The following is a 20484-nucleotide window of genomic DNA, read 5'->3' on the forward strand; positions in this document are numbered from 1 at the left end:
AAAATTAACTATGTATTACGAATTTTCGAGAATTTTCGAAAATACTGTTTTAAGTTTTTTTGGATATTAAAATAATATTTTTTTCATTTGTTTTCACTTGTAAATATTTATTACTTTTCCATCTGTAATCATGTTATCTGATATTATTTTCCTTGAAATCCCTGTCGACGCCAAAATGTTTTTTAATTCAAAGCTTGAAGATTTGAAACATCTTGAGTTACAGGTTGCAATTAACTTTAATTAATTTAATGTAATATTTCACTTCAAGTTCTGATTTGCCAGGTTAACTGATTTCTATTAGAGACAAGGCTTTACTTTTGCCCACCTAATCTTAAAAAATAATCTTATCATAATTATATCAATACAAGTAAATGGACGATAATAATAAAAATAAATACACAAATATATTCGACTTCCAAGAAAGGAATTTTAAAGGAAAGAAAGGAATAATTAAAAAATAATAAAGTATATATAAAAGCGAAATACCACTCACTTAGTCACTCGCTGACTAAACACGAAATCTCCGGAACTATAAAGCGTACAATTTTGAATTTTGGGAATTTTGGAACAACGCAACGTCACGCAACGCAACGCAACGCAATGCAACGCAACGGTATGCATCGCATCGAATAGTATTGCATTGCAACGCAACGCAATGTTGCGAATACTAAGTATATACTGTGGTTAAGGTAAGAAAGTATGTTAAGTTGATTGCATAGATAACGGTTGATTGGCTAAATTATGTCACTAACTCACGTTTCCGTTACGTTGCTTCCGTAAATTATTTTAAGGCTTAATAACGATGAATTCTTAATAAACAAGGAACTGCACGTCTCATGGGCGCTTTATAGAGTGTGAACGCCTCCATAAGAGTAGAGTTCCCTGTGACTTCTATGAGCCGTGTTGGATATCTTCGTTGCACATCGCTGCTGTCTCGCGTTGTATATTATGTCCATACTTCATCATCATCGTCATGATCAACCCATTACCGGCTCACTACAGAGCACGGGTCTCCTCTCAGTTTCAGGGTTTGGGAATAGTTTACCACGCTGGCCATGTGCGGATTGGTAGACTTCACACACCTTTGAGAACATTATGGAGAATTCTCAGGCATGCAGGTTCTCTCACGATGTTTTCCTTCACCGTTACAGCAAGTGATATTTAATTAATTAAAACGCACATAACTCCGAAAAGTTAGAGGTGCGTGCCCGGATCGAACTCCCGACCTCCGATTAGAAGGCGGACGTCCTAACCACTAGGCTACCACAGCTTATACTTAGAAGCGCTATTCTACCTACTAAAGGAATGCATTGCCCGCTAAAAATAGACACATATGCAAATGCACTTATCGAATTAAAGCTACTTATTTCATATTTGATACCGAATAATCTCGAAAAGTATTAAAAATATGGCCCCTATAGGTACTCTTGTTTATTGATCCCATCTATCAAATAGATAAACAATTATGACATTATATACCACCAGCGTTAATGAGCAATTAAGCCGTGAACTAAGTAGGTATAGAAAAAGTTGATAATACCTAGTATTATCTGATATTGCATTTTGTTGCTAACATTATTATGAAGGTCTACGCAAATGAGCCTCCCAGTTGTCCAAATCGGATAGTGTGGCTAATTCCGATGTACACAATCTCTAAACTAAACTAAAATGGCACGTCTAAATCTATTGCTGTCCCTTTCATAATGTTGCTTGCGGAAAAGGATAGCTCTAGATTTAGACCTGTTAATTTAGTTTTGTTTAGAGATTGTGTACAAGAGAATCGGCCCCAATACCGGACTTCTACCGCCTAAAACCCCTCATTTCTCCAAAACTTGGAGAAAAGCCTATCCTCCCCTACCTTACTTCCGCGGTTCTTCTCTTTCGTCCTTCTCCTTTTGTTTTATTATACCTTCCATATATTTCTAGATTATCACCCACTTCCTTTTCTTCTCTAGCATTTTACATATTATGAGGCTCTCCACCCCAAATTAACCTCCTAACTCATCTACAGTAGCCGGCAGGAAAAGTACATCGACTTTTAGAAAGAGATTTCGTCTTCGTAGAACGTCGTCTCTGTCACTCATAGCTTCCTAATATTCTTAACTTAGTTTAAATGTAGCAATAGCTTGATGTGCTGTTGACTGTACACCAGTTACAGACCAGTAAAACCAGTTGATTCATTGCCCAACATGGTATTCGATACAACAACTCTTGAAATAAAATAATATTGCAAAACTTTGGATATGTGTGCTAAAAAAATATCACAAAATAGGTTTTTTTTTTCGCATAATATTTTAAACACTGATCGGTCTCAGTATCGTTCAGTCACCGTTTTCATCAGTATTTGTATTTGCCCTCAAGTTTTAGCACATTTCATTGAAACCTAAAGTCATGCTATTTAGAAATATCACATGTGGCTACTGGCTGTGGCGAATGGCACGTTTTTGCCGAGGGTTTTTAGGTTTTACCTACATAGGTACCTATCCACAGAAAAAAATAAAACTATAGGCTTAAAAAAATATAGGTACCTATTTTAATTTTAAATAGCATTATTTATTCCTTTAATTACAACAATAATTTAGTTCATATTTATTATCTTCTATAAAAATTACTACCCCTAATAATTATAAATGTGGAAGTGTGTTTGTTTGTTGGTTTGTCATTCAATCACGTCGCAACTGACCAATGGATCGACGTGATTATTTGTATGGGAAAAAAAATCAGACAGTATCCACAGAACTCTTAAAAACCATAATCCACGCGAACGAAGTCACGGGCAGCTAGACCTCTATAATAAAGAAAAATTAATACATTTCTTCTATTGAATACATTATTTGTTCAGGCACATGTGAGTCGTCTATATTAAGTTTCCTATACACGGGGGCAATTAATACTGTTTTTGTCGGTTCAGCTCTTTTTACCGCTTCGATTAATTTCATCGGGTCGACTGATTTCGTGTCTCGTTTGCCGTATCCCTTTTTACCTTTTTTGTTTGTTTTCTTTCTTGAACCGGTCAAAATTAAATTAGCTTCGGGTGATTCGCATGAAACGGATTTTTTGACGCTATACACTTGGCAGGTCATGATTGTTTCACTGTTATTGTATACACCCAATACTGAGTTTGTTTCATTAATTTGCAACGCATATATTTTACCGTTGTCATTATACTTCATTAAGGATATACGTTTGTTCTTTTTCGGTTTAGATCTTTTGGATTTTTTTACGCTCGACGCGCCCCATTCGACTTTTCTTTTATCGCGTCTACTTCCATCTATCATATTATTTCGATCGTCCTGAAAGTTTTCTGAACTAATCCGAGGATCCATCATATGGATATGGGACTTGACGTGTGTTTTCATTACTCGTTCCATACAAGTGTAGCAGCCACTACAAGCAGGATCCATAAATATTGATGGCAAATCAGTCATTTTACTGTACAAAGGTGCATTTTTGTTAAGAATAATATTCGTACCGATTGTACCCATCTTTCTCTTGATTAGTAGATAATCATTGAACTCCTTATCGTATGTTGAGGATTTTCTTCTGGAATGACCTTGACCAAATAATATTATCATAGTTAGTAAATCTAACAAAAAATATGATTATATTAATAAAATAATAATTAGAGAGCTTACAAAGAATACAGCAGAAATAGAAAGGTTCTCTATTATTTTCCAAATTTTTCTAATACTATAAATTCCATGTATCTTTCTGCTTTTTTTAAATTTCACCTCCAAACTTTCGGAATTCAAAACCACTTGCTCTAACGTTGAAGGAAAACATCTTGAGGAAACCCGCATACCTGAGAGTTCTACATAATGTTCTCAAAGGTGTGTGTAGTCTGTCAATCCGCACTTGGCCAGCATGGTGGATTATGGCCAAAACCCTCAATGATGATGACGAGGAAAACAATACAATTTCGAATGTTAGATAATTTTAATAACACCCTTCTTGTATAGGTAAGGAAAAGATAAAATAAACGCGAAGTATCTCACCTAGAGCTTGCGGCAGAAATGCTACAAGGGCACATAACAACAGAGGACTCATTAGTTCCATTTGCGCGAACCTCGCTGAGGTGTCTACTGTCTTGCTGCAGCCGACAATCTCCTTACAAAAGTACGCTAGTCGCTAGTCGCTAACAAGCTTCGTTACAGCGGAGTTTTACAAAACGCACACTCGGTTGCTCACGCCGCCTTGCCGTCTCGACGAGCTCTTCAGCCTCCCTTAAACGCTTTCAAGAGCACCCCAGTTTATCTCTAAGCACTCGCGAGTTATTATGAAACAAATTTTTCCATTCAAAAAGTGTTTAAAAAGTTCCCACTTTAAATCACCACAATGAACGCTAATTTTGAATCTGTGACAGATTTATTAAAATATTAATTTTAAAGAAACTGGGGTAGCAAATGTACCCCAGTAGAAATGAAACTTGTATGGGTGATTGAATTTCCATTAAAATTCGCAATTTAAATATCCACACTGAACTCTAATTTCGAAGCTGAACAACTTTTTTTTAAATTAAATCAGTTACAAAATTGTTGAGAAACAATTAACGGTTCGTTGCAGAGATGCAACTTATATGGACGTCGTGTAGTTAGTGAAGCACGTATGGTCTGTTTATTCGATCCAAGGTGTTTACATGGGGGGTAGCCGCTTGACAATCGAATGTTTGACTTCCTCGAGCCTCGACTCGGAGCTATTGTGATCGTGTTTATATGTTTATGCTACGAGAGCGATAACAGGACAGCCGCATCCGTGCACTACCAACTTACAATACTACTATGTTGTTACTTGCCGTGTATTTGTGCTGGAGCCCTAGAGGAAACCCTAGAAGGAGGCAATAACAACTATTTGAATTATTGCATGGGTTAACGTTACAAATAAACAAGCAATCTAAATAATATTATTATTAACTAAGCATCTGAACTGATCGGTAACCTATCTAAGCATCTAACAATTACTAACTAAGCATCACTGTATGTAATAAATAGGTACTGTATACTCACATATACCTATTTCGCGACAGGTTGACATGGTAATTGGGGTGGGGACGCCCCGTACACCCGCACAGCCCTCGCGCTAACCCGGTGCGGGATAGCGCGGGAGACGTGCGGTTGTGCGGGGTGTCCCCCCCGTCTTATACCCCGATTGCCGTGTCGACCTGTCGCGAACTATAAAATAGATATTATTAAATATATTATGTAGTTTATTTTAAGATTTTTATTTTTTAATGTTACCACGAAACGAAAGTTAAGTTCATATTTTCCATAGAAATACAAATAAATACCTACCTACTTAGTTAACTTTACTGATAAGGCCGCCTTTGCACCCTAGCACAATTGTTTTGCTTTTTGATTTTATGTGTAAATATGATACTGTGTTTTGTTGCAATAAAGCTTTATACTAGTACTTACTAAATACATTCTGGAATCATTAAAAAAAAATCAATTAAACTTTAACTTAAAATTAACGATTCAAAAGTAAGTACTTGTTAAAGTACTTACTTTTGAATCGTTTTTTAAAGTACTTGTTAAAGTACTTACTTTTGAATTGTCAAATGCATCTACCACTGGTTCGGAATGCCTTTCCTACCGAGAAGAACCAGCAAGAAAATCGGCGGTAGCCTTTCAAAGATTTGATATACAATAGTAGCGAAACCAATAATTAATCTATGACAATATTGAAATACACGTATACCAAACTTAACACATTTTTATGTACTTACCTACTTTTCTTGGTGTTCTCTTTCATAGTCCACCACCATATTGCATTTGTCATGTTGTCCTACAGACGAATTGCGAATTACGAAACCAACATCACTCAAAAATCTAATCAGTAGTTTGGGAAAGATGAAGGGATCAATAAAGGTTCGTTTAGCAAGTCTATGTATACATATTAGGTATACATAGACTTGCTAAACGAAGGTACACCTTCCCGTCTTTAGGTAATATTCACGATCGTGTAGCTACAATAAAATTATCATAAAATATCTCGAAGAAGTGTAGCGGAACAAAAAAGGGAGCAAACTTCTTTTTCGTAAGTTATCTCGTTACTCACAAAGATGTGACTTTTATGACAGAATCGGACCTTTCAGTTATTTGTAAGCTTTAGGGAAAGTAAAAATTTGTCTTTATCGTATATAATGTAAAAGGAAAAGTCGTCAAACTGACTGACTGACTGATCTATCAACGCACAGCTCAAACTATGACGTAGACATTTGCTAAGAAAAGATTTTTAAAAATTCAATCCCTAAGGGGATGAAATAGGGTTTCGAAATTTGTGTAGTCCACGAAGTCGCGGGGATAAGGTTGTCTTTTATAAAGATGATCGCATACGAAGATATGCGATACGAAGGTGTGCGGGGTGCCCCCACCCCGATTGCCATCTCGACCTGTCGCGTACTACATACATACAGGCATACTTATCAAAAATTAAGAGTGGACATATGTTACACCAACCACGGTTCAAAGAGTTGATTGATGTTGCAAAAATAAGCGAAAGCCACGAGTGCAGCCCTGTGTCGTACGTATTACCTTAGTATTATTATTATTATTATTTATTTATTATTTAATAAAGAGATAGTATTAGTATAAAGAGATATTTCTATCCTTTTACTCTGTGATATTACGGTGGTGTTATCTTACCCCGTGTCCATACTAGGAAGGGCATAGCTCAAAGAATTGTGTATGACATTCTATATTCATGCTAAACCAGCTAAACTATGCTAAGTCCGTAGTTTTTCCGGGCACAACTATATTGGCAATTGCTCACTGGCAAAGCGTAGCATAAATCATACCTAAAGCCTTAAATATTTTACAACGGGTAGGTACGTGCCTGGACGAAGCTTGGTTTACATAATTCTAATGTAACAACTATGTAGTAATTCATGCTAGACTATGTCACACCTGTAGCCCTTACCTGGGTGCAAATATATTCATACTTAGTTGTAGAACGGCCCGGTTAATTCACGGTGTAACATAAATCAAGCCTATAGGTAGCTTTCTACACTAATTCTGCTTTATTTCCCGTTTTAATAACAATAAAACCCTGATATTTTCTCGGACGCTAATGAATGGAGTTTATTAAATAAAATGCGTATTCTTTTCCACGGAGGAAGAAAATTGTACACCTTCATTGTGCTGGAGATTCTCTAGACATATTCTTTAATATTAAAAGCTTAATATTGTACAAGTGTATAGCATGCTTAACTTAATTCATTTAAGGCTGTAAGCATTTAATGTTAAAGTGATCGCATACAACCGAGCTCCTAGTATAAATTTTCAAGTAAATAAACGTGACAATAATTGTTATTATTTTAGTTATAATTTTACTTATTGAAGTTAGTTTAATGAATTAGACAATACTTGACTCATCCGATGTCACGCGATCTGTGGCGGCGGAGCCATCTTGAATCGGTTTGTATAAATACCGGTGTTTGAAGGTTTTTAAGCGAGTCTTGTTCTGACTCGAGACTCAACGACTATTAAATACTTTTGTGTTTAGGTTGATATTTTGATTAAGTGGTTACAATAGCAATTGTGCCCTAATCAAGTTAATATTGCAGTTAAGTTATTATAAAGATTAAATCTCTCAATAAGCCTCTACGCGTTGTGATCTATATCCACGAGCAAGCTTTATATGAGGGAACATTTTAATAACTTACAAAATTAGTTAAATTAAACCTGCTTTTCTGACTTTAGCTTAAACAATGGTTTACGGTGTTGGCCTAATATTTTATTTTCATGTTCATTGTAACACGGTGATTTGCATACTGTATAGTCCGTACAAAATGAGTTCTCATACGCCATTTTAACTCTATGTGTCAATTGTCATGTCAAAAGTACGGTTCACCTTTAAAATAAGGACTAAAATCGTACTTTTGACATTATGGTTGCGTGAAAATGGTGCGTAAGAACTCATTTCATACGTATTTAGCATACTTTTTTCATTCTGATACAAGTTAGGCCTTAGGTACAACTTATATCTCGTTTCACGGTTGTTAACTTAAAAGCTCATGACGTTACTGCATCAGATACGTTGAAAAATACTAATGATGTCTCCAAAGGTCGGTGCAGACGTGACGATCGCCATTTTTGCGGTGAGCTCGATTTTACTATCATATCACCACTCATATTTTCAGTACCTAAAGGTAGATTTTGAGCTACGTGATCACGACGTGCGACTGTGACACATGACATTTAGAAGCCGATACTTGCATAGAATAGTGTACGCTTTATATACAAGTAGGTGAATGGAAAGTATTTAAATTCAGTCGCGATCACTCGTCACTATCGCGTGGTTCTAAGAGCCTATACGCACGGTCGATAGTGTAAAAATCTGTTATTTGTATGGAATGTCCGAGTCTATACACACGGAGTCACTGCAACTCGGCAACTTCCATACAAATCACAGATTCATGTTTTGCCCGACGACTGAATTGCCGGGCAACTGTGGACCTGTGGACCGTGCGTATAGCCTCTAAGAATACCATAAAAATTATTGCCTTGCACCTCACCTCTTGCGATTCTTTCGATTCTTAGATCCGAGTATTGCGCATCATTCTGCCGTATGCGATCTCCTTTTTAAAATAGTTTAATAGCCATGTTATTATAAAACTGGATCATATAAAGTAGGTATATTAGTTAGTACCTGTGTCTTTAAAAATAATGTAACTACAACGTCAGGTAGGTTCATGGCTTCTACAAAGCGGTGCTCTTTTTTTCCTTTTAGTTCTAGATTTTCTTTACCTAGAAAACTGGCAAAGGCAAAGGAATTTTCTAGGCAGACGTATTCTTACTAATAATTTAAAACTGCAACTTGTTGGAAAATGCCCCAGCTTCTGGTCTGGTCAATCTTTCTGCATTGAGCTCAAACGATAAGGATAAGTCTACTGCTTTAGTACCGGCGAAAACATTTGGCCCAGTGCACTTTGACTATACTAAGACTTAAGATTGAGTTAAAAGGAGACAGATTTATGTGAGAGATATAGCTCTGTCTCGTTTTAACTCTGTCTTAAGTCTAAGCTAAGTCAGAGTGCGCTCTATAGATCTCACCCTAAGTCCCGTGGCTAATATATCTATCTTTAGCAGCCCAAGCACGATCAGTGCAACGACGCTTTTTCGTAGCATTCAACGTTGTATCAATAAGGGTGGTGATAGTCTAGTGGTTAGGACGTCCGTCTTCTTTTCGAGAGGTTCGATACCGGGCACGCACTTCTAACTTTTTAGAGCTATATGCGTTTTTAAAACAATTAAATATCATTTGCTTCAACGGTGAACGAAAACAACGTGAGGAAACCAGCATTCATGTTCTCAAAGGTGTGTGAAGTCTGCCAATCCGCATTGGGCCAGCGTGGTAGTCTATGGCCTAAATGATGATGATAATGGTCAATACAAAACCCGTGAAAAAGTATTGTCGCACTTATTTTGCTTGGGCTTGCATTACAAGACTCGGATCCCTCACTCTAGTCTGCTCTAGTTCATGACAGAGTTGACAGCGCACAAACAATTTTCTTTTAGAGCATGTTTTGTTTTTAAATTAAAGAGATACGACGCCACAAAGACCGGAAAGCTCGTTGCCTGCATGTGTATAAAAATGTACAGAGCGCCGTTAAATTAAATGAATTTCCCCAGGCCCCAGGCCAAACTACGAGCTCCCAACGGCTTGAGCTCATTCCGCTTATCGGCCGCTTTGAAGCCTATCCAGTTATCTGCGAACATGAATGAGCTGCATTTTTATTAAGAATTTACGCTGATATTTATGTTTTATACTTCCGCCTGACTAAATTTATACAAGTTTTATTTGAAATGTTAATTAAATGATATTTATTTAATACCAAAAATGGTTGTAATAAAACACCCACTTACATCATTGGAAAAGTCTCAAGTATCGAATTGCAAAGTACAATTTAACTAACCTGAATGGAATATATCCGTTTTTAACCCACTTTCGGATATATGTACCAGTTTTTTTCATTGATAGATTAGCGCTTGGCTGCAATCAGACCTGCTCGCAAGACGTGCTAATGCAGCCTAAGATCGAGCACGCTTGCCTAGAAGATCTAAGTAGGTCTATTCACTATTAACTTGAAGGACCTAATCTAAGGTGATTTTATTAATTAATTTTTATTTAAATCAAGAGGTAAAAAAATATCTACCAAATAACTAATCCAAACTTCAATAAATAAATCTACCTTTTACCACTTAGATCACTGAAAAACCACATGTGATTTCCTCAGTTTCCTCACTTTACTTGTGTGCTGCTACTATGTAGATACTAAAACCTGTATCTACTATCTAATATGACATTTACTGCACCTACTCGGTTGTCACGCTTTATGTTTATGGCGATAATATATTTTTATTCTCGCAACATAAAAGCTTTTAATGATTGTTTTAAAATACTTTTTAAGAATTTTCTTAAAGAAATTTCCTAGACATCCATAAATCCTTTTCTCATTTTGCCGGACTGTGCAAGGTCATTTATTTGCCTTATATTGAAGAACGTGGCTCTTCGACGCTATTTATTCCAAAGGGTAGACACGACGTGGAATCGACAAAATTTCAATGCATTTTAAAGCGAACTTCTGTAATTTTATTCACCACTAGCTTATGCTCGTGACTTCGTCCGCGTGGACTACACAAATTCCAAACCCCTATTTCACCCCCTTAGGGGTTGAATTTTCAAAAATCCTTTCTTAGCGGATTTTAAAAAAAACCTAAATCCAAATGGGCAACATCTGTTATTTTTTTATATTCACCGGAAAGGAATTAGTGGTTGTGGAGCTTAGAAATCGGAGCCAAATTAAACGACAATCGTTCGTAGCTCCAAAGCGAACCTCAATCACTCAGATATTGATCGTTATTCGTTAGATTCAATTCAAAATTCTATTACGCAGGTTTGGTGGATCGTGACAAGATCGTAAGTTCGAGAGAGCTCCACCTCTTCAACCTCTCCCGGTTGATAAAACTTTGCTTTGGCCTCGAATACGAATCGTCACATAATGAGACCGTGGAAAACACTCGCGTCTCACAACTCCTCAGACAAGGACCCGAATCGAAATGAAAACGGAAATCTTCCCACGCAATTATCACCTGTAACTTTTGTGCTCCAAAGGCGATATTCGTTTATAGATGGAGATGAAATATATTTCGCGAGTTGTCTTTTGATATTCCTTTAATATTTGAGTAATAAAAGGGAATGTTCTTGTTCATATGCTGGGAGTCGTTTAACGTTTTGTGAGGCCGGTTAGATGATTAACCGGCTTGTGTTTGATGTGTTTCACGTCAAGCCTCCTAATTAGAAGACTTTACTTTAACGATTCCGCCATCGAACGGGGCTCAATTTTGATACTGTGATGTAAAGAGAAGTGATGTTTTTTAATGAATGGAATGATGTTTAAATCCTTTTCTCGTCATCGCTGGGTCTGTCTATCTAATGAGGACTTAAACAACAGTGCATTTTCCGATTGGGATCGCTATTTCAGCACCTTGAATAATATTTGTGAATGTTATTAATCAATTTATGGTTTTTAAGAGATAAACATGCCTAGATATGCTTAATTGTAGCATACATACTTACTCATGTGAATTTGTATGTCTGTCTGTCTTAAAAGGATGAGGATGAGGTCGGCAAAAGGTTACCTTATGCTGGCCATCCTATCCTTTTAATAAACCTACCTTTAGTTACCTAAGTTAATAAGCTAATAAGTTACCTTTTAATATAATATTCTCGTGGTTTTTGTAATAGTTTGGCGATCAAAAATTCGCAAGAAAACTTTGTCGCACTGATTGTGCTAAGACTTTATTGCTGATGGTTAAAAAAAAATAACATAAAAACTCACTTAGTAAAAGAGTTATTGGAAAAGTGCAACCGTCCAAGAAGAATAGGCCTCCCCGATCGAAATACAAAAAACCGACTGCAATACAGTTTATTTGCGTTGTATAAACATTTCACAACGAGGTTTTATTGTAGGACCTCCTATTGATCACTGTGAAACAATAGAGCGAAATTTTCTGCTACTTTTAAATAAAAATGCAGGAACTGAAGCTCGTTTGGGAACTAAAATTGCTGTAAAGTTGAATGGCGGCCAATTAATGCCTCATTGCAGACAAAATTCCTTTTCACGCAGTACTGAAGATTTTAGGGTTCCATTAAGGACGGGAAAGTAAATAAGTAAAATACCAGCCAAGTGCGAGTCAGGCTCGCGCAATGAGGGTTCCGTACTACAGTCGTATTTTATCGACATTTTGCAGGATAATCCAAAAACTATGATACATAAAAATAAATAAAAATCTGTTTTAGAATGCACAGGTGAAGACCTTTCATATGATACCCCACTTGATATAGCTATATTACTTAGAAAATTGAAAATACTAATTATTAGTTCATGACCACACTTTGATTTTTTTGTGTGATGTAACCACAAATTCACGGTTTTCAGATTTTTCCCCAAATGTCAGCTATAAGATCTACCTACCTGCCAAATTTCATGATTCTAGGTCGACGGGAAGTACCCTGTAGGTTTCTTGACAGACCGACAGACAGACAGACAACAAAGTGATCCTATAAGGGTTCCGTTTTTCCTTTTGAGGTACGGAACCCTAAAAAGTTAAATAAAGTTGGCATTTCATTTTCATTAATTTATTGCCATATGCGGGTAACATTGTAAAATATTTGTACACCACGCTGTGACAGGACACAATATGAGCCTGTACTTACTACTTACACCACGTGAGTAGAACACTAACATGTATAACCACTGTATTCACAAATGAGTAAATGAATTCTGACTTATAGAAATCTTTGTGTCTTATTTTAATCTAGCTTTTGCCCACGACTTCGTCTATGGTAAATACCTAATATGTTATTTATAGCCTATGTTACTTCTGAAAACTTTCCAGGGGTTTTTAAAAACCTAAATCCACGCGGAACCAATCTCTGTACAAAATTTCGTCAAAATTGGTTGAACGGATAGACCGTGAAAGGATAGCTGACAGACAGACACACTTTCACATTTATAATATTAGTATGGATTAGTATGGATAGTATAGATTTCACTACACTACACTACAGCCATCGCTGGGGCAATCACTCGATAAAGGAGCTGATATTATGATGAATGGCTGTAATCCGGCCCGGATCTGCATCCATCATACTCCTCCCCATTCACTTGCTTCATATTTCATTTTTAGGGTTCCGTACCTCAAAAGGAAAAACGGAACCCTTATAGGATCACTTTGTTGTGTCTGTCAAGAAACCTACAGGGTACTTCCCGTTGACCTAGAATCATGAAATTTGGCAGGTAGGTAGATCTTATAGCTGACATTTGGGGAAAAATCTGAAAACCGTGAATTTAGGGTTAGATCACACAAAAAAACAAATTGTGTTCATCTAAATATATAAAAGGAAAAGGTGACTGACTGACTGACTGACTGACTGATCTATCAACGCACAGCTCAAACTACTGGACGGATCCGGCTGAAATTTGGCATGCAGATAGCTATTATGACGTAGGCATCCGCTAAGAAAGGATTTTTGATAATTCAACCCCTAAGGGGGTGAAATAGGGGTTTGAAATTTGTGTAGTCCACGCGGACGAAGTCGCGAGCATAAGCTAGTAAACTAATAAAATAGTATTTTCCATTTTCGAAGTAAGATAACTATATCAAGTGGGGTATCATATGAAAGGTCTTCACCTGTACATTCTAAAACAGATTTTTATTTATTTTTATGCATCATAGTTTTTGAATTATCGTGAAAAATGTCGAAAACATACGACTGTATTACGGAACCCTCGTTGCGCGAGCCTGACTCGCACTTGGCCGGTTTTGTACTAGAGGAGTACTTTATTCAAATAGACACACAGCCACTGAGCCAGAGTAGGTATAGTACGCGACAGGTCGAGATGACAATCGGGGTATGAGGCGGGGGGACGCCCCGCACACCCACACGTCACCCGAGTTTGCTCGCACCGAGTTAGTGCGAGGGCTGTGCTGTTATGCGGAGCGTTCATTCCCCGACTGCCATCTCGATCTGTCGCGGACTATGTCATGTTTGTCTACTATTTTTTTTATACGGGTCTCTTCTCAGTATGAGAAGGGTTTGGCGACAGTCCACCACACTGGCCAAGTGCGGATTGGCAGACATCATTCATAATGCTTAATTCATTGGATTGGACAGAGCCTCCATAGCTCAACGGGTAAAGGAGTGGACTGGAAACCGAAAGGTCGACGGTTCAAACCCCGCCCGTTGCATTATTGTCGTACCTACTCCTAGCACAAGCCTGACGCTTAGTTGGAGAGGAAAGGGGAACATTAGTCGTTTAACATGGCTAATATTCTTTAAAAAAAAATGGTTTTGCCATTTGCTTCATTAGGCTATGTATCTGAATTCCCGTTTCCACTTAATCCTGATGCTGAAGGGATAGGTACTGCCCTCTTAAACAGCAAACTCTCAATCGTGACACTGCTGTGTTAATATCCGCAAGTTCGATTGATCTGAAGTACAACTACGAAATAGAAGGATTGTTCGTAGCAAAAAAATTACGGGCTACAGCCTACAATTCGTTTTGTCAGTAAGTAATATAGTTTTTGTTGTTGTTGTTAACCTCGAGTTTGTTAGGAAGCAGTGATAGCCTAGTGGTTAGGACGTCCGCCTTCTAATCAGAGGTCAGGGGTTCGATCCCAGGTACGCACCTCTAATTTTTCGGAGCTATGTTAGCTATTTTAATTAATTAAATATCACTTGATTTGACGGTGAAGGAAAACATTGTGAGGAAACCTGAATGCCTGAGAGCTCTCCATAATGTTCTCAAAGGTGTGTGAAGTCTACCAATCCGAACATGGCCAGCGTTGTAGACTATGGCCAAAACCCTTCTCACTCTGAGAGGTGACCGGTGCTCCGTAGTGAGCCGGCGATGGGTTGATCGTGATGTCGGTACATAGTCGTTATTATTATGGGTCCAAATACTTCTTAGATACTTTCATAGCGTGTTACTTTAAAGTTTTATGTTACCTGTTCATCACCACCGTCATGAACAACAACCGATACACGTCCACTGCTGGACATAGGTCTCTTGTAGGGACTTCCACACGCCGCCTGACTCTAGCGGCTCCCTGCGACTCGTCTGATGTCCTGTTACTTGTTTCGTAAAATGCGCGTTCCTTGATCCTTCTAAGGGGATGGAAAATTATTATTTATCTTACACCTTACATAGTTGAGCTGTTTCTCGAGATAGGTTATTTATTATCAAAGTTTCCTGTTCCTCAAGCGTGTAGCGTGTTTAACTTAATTCTCACTTAATTCCCTCAGTGTAATTACGCTTGTAGGTACCCCATATATCTTATTCATAGCCTTTTTATAATAAAGTACATCGTTTTTGGATATTATTTATTTTGAAAAAGAACTTAAACCAATACTTGTAATAAATTAGGTATTAAATTCACGCATACTTCGTTTGTTCGTGAATTTAAGTCTTTTAAAATCCCATGAGAACTTTTTGATTTACCGGGATAAAAGTAACTATGTCCGTCTTCGGGACGTACTATGTTACCTTTCGTGAAAATCAGTTCAAGAGAATAATTTTAAAAGAGTTTACGCATTGTGACGTCATTATTCGCTTTCCGTGCAGCGTGACGTTACTAATTAATTATGTTAATTAATTAATGAATTCTAGCCCCATAAAGCACCACTATACAAAAAATCACATCAGTTTATTACTACAGGCCAAGACCTACATTTCAACGAATGCAATGTCTGCACCAGTTTTTCCTATGATGCTTACCTTTAGTTTACACCCAACTGTGTAAGTCAGGATGAGTTAGGATGTTAGAAATATATACCTATTGTTGTGCCGACCCCACGAAGCGTGGGATAAGGATAAGGTAAAGAAGAAAAAGAAGATTATGTTTTAATCTTGTTAATCGTCCTTTTTGTGAATGCCCGTCCTGCAAATTGGACTATAACGTGATGCAATTATGTATTAGGGAAATTAAAACAATTTCCTATTTTCTCGACAACATTCTGTCCAAAACATTTCATAACAAGTCTAATTAAATGTAGAGTTGCTCGCTCCAAATCTAGGTCAGCCACTTTTTGTGGCAACCTTACAAACTTGCTATAAAAAGCTAAAACTGTTTCATGAATAACAAGTAGGAACTAGTAGTAGGTATACGAACTCAAGCTTGACGAATATAAGTACCTATTTCATTGTTTAATTCATATTTTTATTGAGTTCGACCATCTAGCTGCAGAGTTTATAATATACTAGCTTATACCCGCGACTTTATCCGCGTGGAATAGGTACACACACCCCTGTTTTACCCCTTTAGGGATCTATATTTTTGCATGCCCGCATCATTGGAAAAACTTCGTATCGATTGTATTCTTTACTTTCAGAGTTCGAAAGCACGCAGTTGACTTTAATCAAAATCGGTACACTTACCGAAATGCTTGACTGGATTTTCTCATGGGCAAAATCTAGGGTTCGTTTACATAGTTCTAATAATCTTGAACTACAAGGTTACGTAAGTAGGTACTATCCAAGTTATATAGAAAGGAAAGAATAGATGGTATATATGTATGTATCTATATTCTTTATTGCACCACAAAACACAAACGACAGGTTACAAAAAAGAAATCTTAAAAAGGCGGTCAGACAACCTTAACGCTAGGGAGAAAACGAACAAATGGACAGTGGGAGGTGGTGTATATAATAAACCTAAATACTAATACCTAAATAAACTAAACCTAAGGAAACTAGGTGCCTATTTCTAAAATTCGACTAGCTTAGCTCGGCCCCGATTCTCTAGTCTCTGTCTAAACTAAATTTAGAGTATCTGCATCCTTTTCTTTTTACTAATGCTAAAAAAGGAACGGAACATGACTTTCACATATAAAGACTCTAAATTTTAGTGCACAATACAAATTTAAACAGTAGGTTCGCGAGTGCGTGCTTAAATCACGGGTTTACCATCTAAAAATTAAATTTAGAAATGTCAAACTGCTTCTGTCCTTTTCATATTACAATAGTAAGAAGAGGGTGCGAATACTCTAAAATTAGGTTGTGCTTAGAATCGGTGCTACGTGGATAGACGAAGCGTATATGAATTATTCAATTTACCTAAAGGATAAGTTTAGTACAATGTAAATCTTATCCACAATATTATAAATGGCGTAGATATAACTTTGTTCCTAATTTCAGCTCGAATAAATCATTTACCAACCTATTTACTAAATTAATTGAGTTATTTTGAAGTTTCGCATTTTGTAACTTAGAAATCCATTTACCTAAATAAAAGGAGAAACTGGCATTATATACAGCTCAAATCTCTTTCATAATGTGATCTATGTTAACAAAGAAAGAATATTGAAACATTCCAGTAGGATTAAAGAAAACTAAATCTACTCGGATTAAGTCGTGTATTCTTTTCCTCATTTCTGAGGGTCGTGACCCCTTTCCATTAATCCAAGAGTTCTCTTGGGATATTAATGCGTTGGGGGTATTTATAGGAAACGAAAAGGCCAAATTCGAACACCCATCCAGTTACCGACTTGGGTCAACGTTGCTTAACAATAAATCTACACTAATATTATAAAGAGGAAAACTTTGTTTGTTTGTTTGTTTGTTTGTTTGTTTGTTTGTTTGTTTGTTTGTTTGATTGTACTGAATAGGCTCAAAAACTACTGGACCGATTTTAAAAATTCTTTCACCATTCGAAAGCTACATTATCCACGAGTAACATAGGCTATATTTTATTTTGGAAAAAAATAGGGTTCCGTAAGATATTTGGGTTTTTCGGACACAAGGTGTAAAAAATCAACCAGAAAAGTTACTTATTTTGCGTACGCTGCCTAAACTATAAAAGATAGAACCATAAAATGTTCTAATTAATTGTAGATCTTATAAATATCTACAAAAAAGTCCGCGACACACTATACCCATCTATGTCGAGTGAGGCACAGCAACCATTTTTTTATTTAAAAATCTTGAATTTTTTTTGGACTACATTTAAACGCGTTTATTTTACTCATGCTATTAATCCTTATCAAAATAAATGATTTCATCACTAAGAACAGTTTATGGAGATAATATTTGGTCTTTGAATGATTAAAATTGGACGTTTGGTTTTGAAGTTATGGCGAAATTAAAATATTACGATTTCTGCTGCACGGCCCGTTGAGGTAATGTCGTTAAGTTTGTTTGTAGGGGGTAATCTTTAGAACTACTGAACCGATTTTAAAAATTCTTTCACCAGTAGAAAGCTACATTATTCCTGAGTGACATAGGCTATACGGGATCTTTAAAAACCTAAATCTACGCGGGCGAAGCCGCGGGGATCAGCTATTAAATATATAATTAAATAACATTGGCAATGTATACCTAGACATTTACGCTACCCACAAGTCAACTATTTTCTATCGACATAAAACCAATCGATTTTATTGTCCAAAGTTGCCCGTAAGAGAATCGAAACTCGAAAGTTGGGAGTAGTAATTTGAATAAAATATTGGAAGAAGTTCGTCTCATGCGCCATTCGTCTCGGGTAAATTTGATTTGGAAAAGAAATTTGTCTTGTTTCGAAAGACTAGACTGATAAATGAGTTGAAAAGCCTTTGAACTAATTTGAATATCCTTGAATACCTTTAAATCAAAAAGAATAAACTTTTATGCACGTTTGCTTTACCTGCATCATAGTGTGAAACAAAATCGCGATTTACTAGCCCTTTAGTCGCATATGAGTTATGACCATGGACTACAGAAACTAGTTATGGCCATGGGCTACAGAAACTAGTTATGGCCATGGGTTACAGAAACTAGTTATGGCCATGGGCTACAGAAACTAGTTATGGCCATGGGCTACAGAAACTAGTTATGGCCATGGGCTACAGAAACTAGTTATAGCCATGGGCTACAGAAACTAGTTATGGCCATGGGCTACAGAAACTAGTTATGGCCATGGTCTACAGAAACTAGTTATGGCCATGGGCTACAGAAACTAGTTATGGTCATGGGCTACAGAAACTAGTTATGGCCGTGGGCTACAGAAACTAGTTATGGCCATGGGCTACAGAAACTAGTTATAGCCATGGGCTACAGAAACTAGTTATGGCCATGGGCTACAGAAACTAGTTATGGCCATGGGCAACAGAAACTAGTTATGGCCATGGGCTACAGAAACTAGTTATGGCCATGGGCTACAGAAACTAGTTATGGCCATGGGCTACAGAAACTAGTTATGGCCATGGGCTACAGAAACTAGTTATGGTCATGGGCTACAGAAACCAGTTATGGCCATGGCCTACAGAAACTAGTTATGGTCATGGGCTACAGAAACTAGTTTGGGCCATGGGCTGCAGAAACTAGTTATGGCCATGGGCTACAGAAACTAGTTATGGTCATGGGCTACAGAAACTAGTTATGGCCATGGGCTACAGAAACTAGTTATGGCCATGGGCTACAGAAACTAGTTATGGCCATGGGCTACAGAAACTAGTTATAGCCATGGGCTACAGAAACTAGTTATGGCCATGGGCTACAGAAACTAGTTATAGCCATGGGCTACAGAAACTAGTTATGGCCATGGGCTACAGAAACTAGTTATGGCCATGGGCTACAGAAACTAGTTATGGCCATGGGCTACAGAAACTAGTTATGGCCATGGGCTACAGAAACTAGTTATGGTCATGGGCTACAGAAACTAGTTATGGTAATGGGCTACAGAAACTAGTTATGGCCATGGGCTACAGAAACTAGTTATGGCCATGGGCTACAGAAACTAGTTATAGCCATGGGCTACAGAAACTAGTTATGGCCATGGGCTACAGAAACTAGTTATGGCCATGGGCTACACAAACTAGTTATGGCCATGGGCTACAGAAACTAGTTATGGCCATGGGCTACAGAAACTAGTTATGGCCATGGGCTACAGAAACTAGTTATGGCCATGGGCTACAGAAACTAGTTATGGTCATGGGCTACAGAAACTAGTTATGGCCATGGGCTACAGAAACTAGTTATGGCCGTGGGCTACAGAAACTAGTTATGGTCATGGGCTACAGAAACTAGTTATGGTCATGGGCTACAGAAACTAGTTATGGCCATGGGCTACAGAAACTAGTTATGGTCATGGGCTACAGAAACTAGTTATGGCCATGGGCTACAGAAACTAGTTATGGCCGTGGGCTACAGAAACTAGTTATGGTCATGGGCTACAGAAACTAGTTATGGTCATGGGCTGCAGAAACTAGTTATGGCCATGGGCTACAGAAACTAGTTATGGTCATGGGCTACAGAAACTAGTTATGGCCATGGGCTACAGAAACTAGTTATGGCCATGGGCTACAGAAACTAGTTATGGTAATGGGCTACAGAAACTAGTTATAGCCATGGGCTACAGAAACTAGTTATGGCCATGGGCTACAGAAACTAAAGGTAATGACTAATTTCCAAATTGTAATAGATTTCAATGATTGTCTCAAGTTTAT

At 37.4% G+C, this 20484-nt stretch overlaps 1 protein-coding gene across 2 annotated transcripts; it reads right to left on the reverse strand.

The window, feature by feature from the left end:
* Positions 1–2638: 2638 nt before the first annotated feature.
* On the reverse strand, positions 2639–6126 carry LOC117990092 (uncharacterized). 2 transcript variants are annotated; one of them, XM_069504257.1, is made up of 3 exons: positions 5723–6126; positions 3996–4824; positions 2639–3553 (listed from the first exon to the last, which is right to left on the reverse strand). In XM_069504257.1, exons 2-3 carry the CDS (start codon positions 4054–4056, stop codon positions 2805–2807), a joined length of 810 nt encoding a protein of 269 aa, XP_069360358.1. In that variant the 5' UTR covers positions 4057–4824; positions 5723–6126; the 3' UTR covers positions 2639–2804. The 2 variants fall into 2 exon arrangements, with proteins under 2 accessions (XP_069360358.1, XP_034833427.1); XM_034977536.2 differs by lacking the exon at positions 5723–6126 and having other exon boundaries at positions 3996–5273.
* Positions 6127–20484: the final 14358 nt, after the last annotated feature.

This window comes from Maniola hyperantus, chromosome 17, assembly GCF_902806685.2.
Source record: "Maniola hyperantus chromosome 17, iAphHyp1.2, whole genome shotgun sequence".
NCBI lineage: Eukaryota > Metazoa > Arthropoda > Insecta > Lepidoptera > Nymphalidae > Maniola > Maniola hyperantus.

Excerpts from the sequence above, each read along its gene's own strand:
- LOC117990092 (XM_069504257.1), bottom strand. The coding sequence starts at position 4,056 with ATGGAACTAATGAGTCCTCTGTTGTTATGTGCCCTTGTAGCATTTCTG. Across the intron at positions 3,554-3,995 it reads ATTTCTGCCGCAAGCTCTAG|GTCATTCCAGAAGAAAATCC; the intron begins GTGAGATACTTC and ends TATTTGGTCAAG.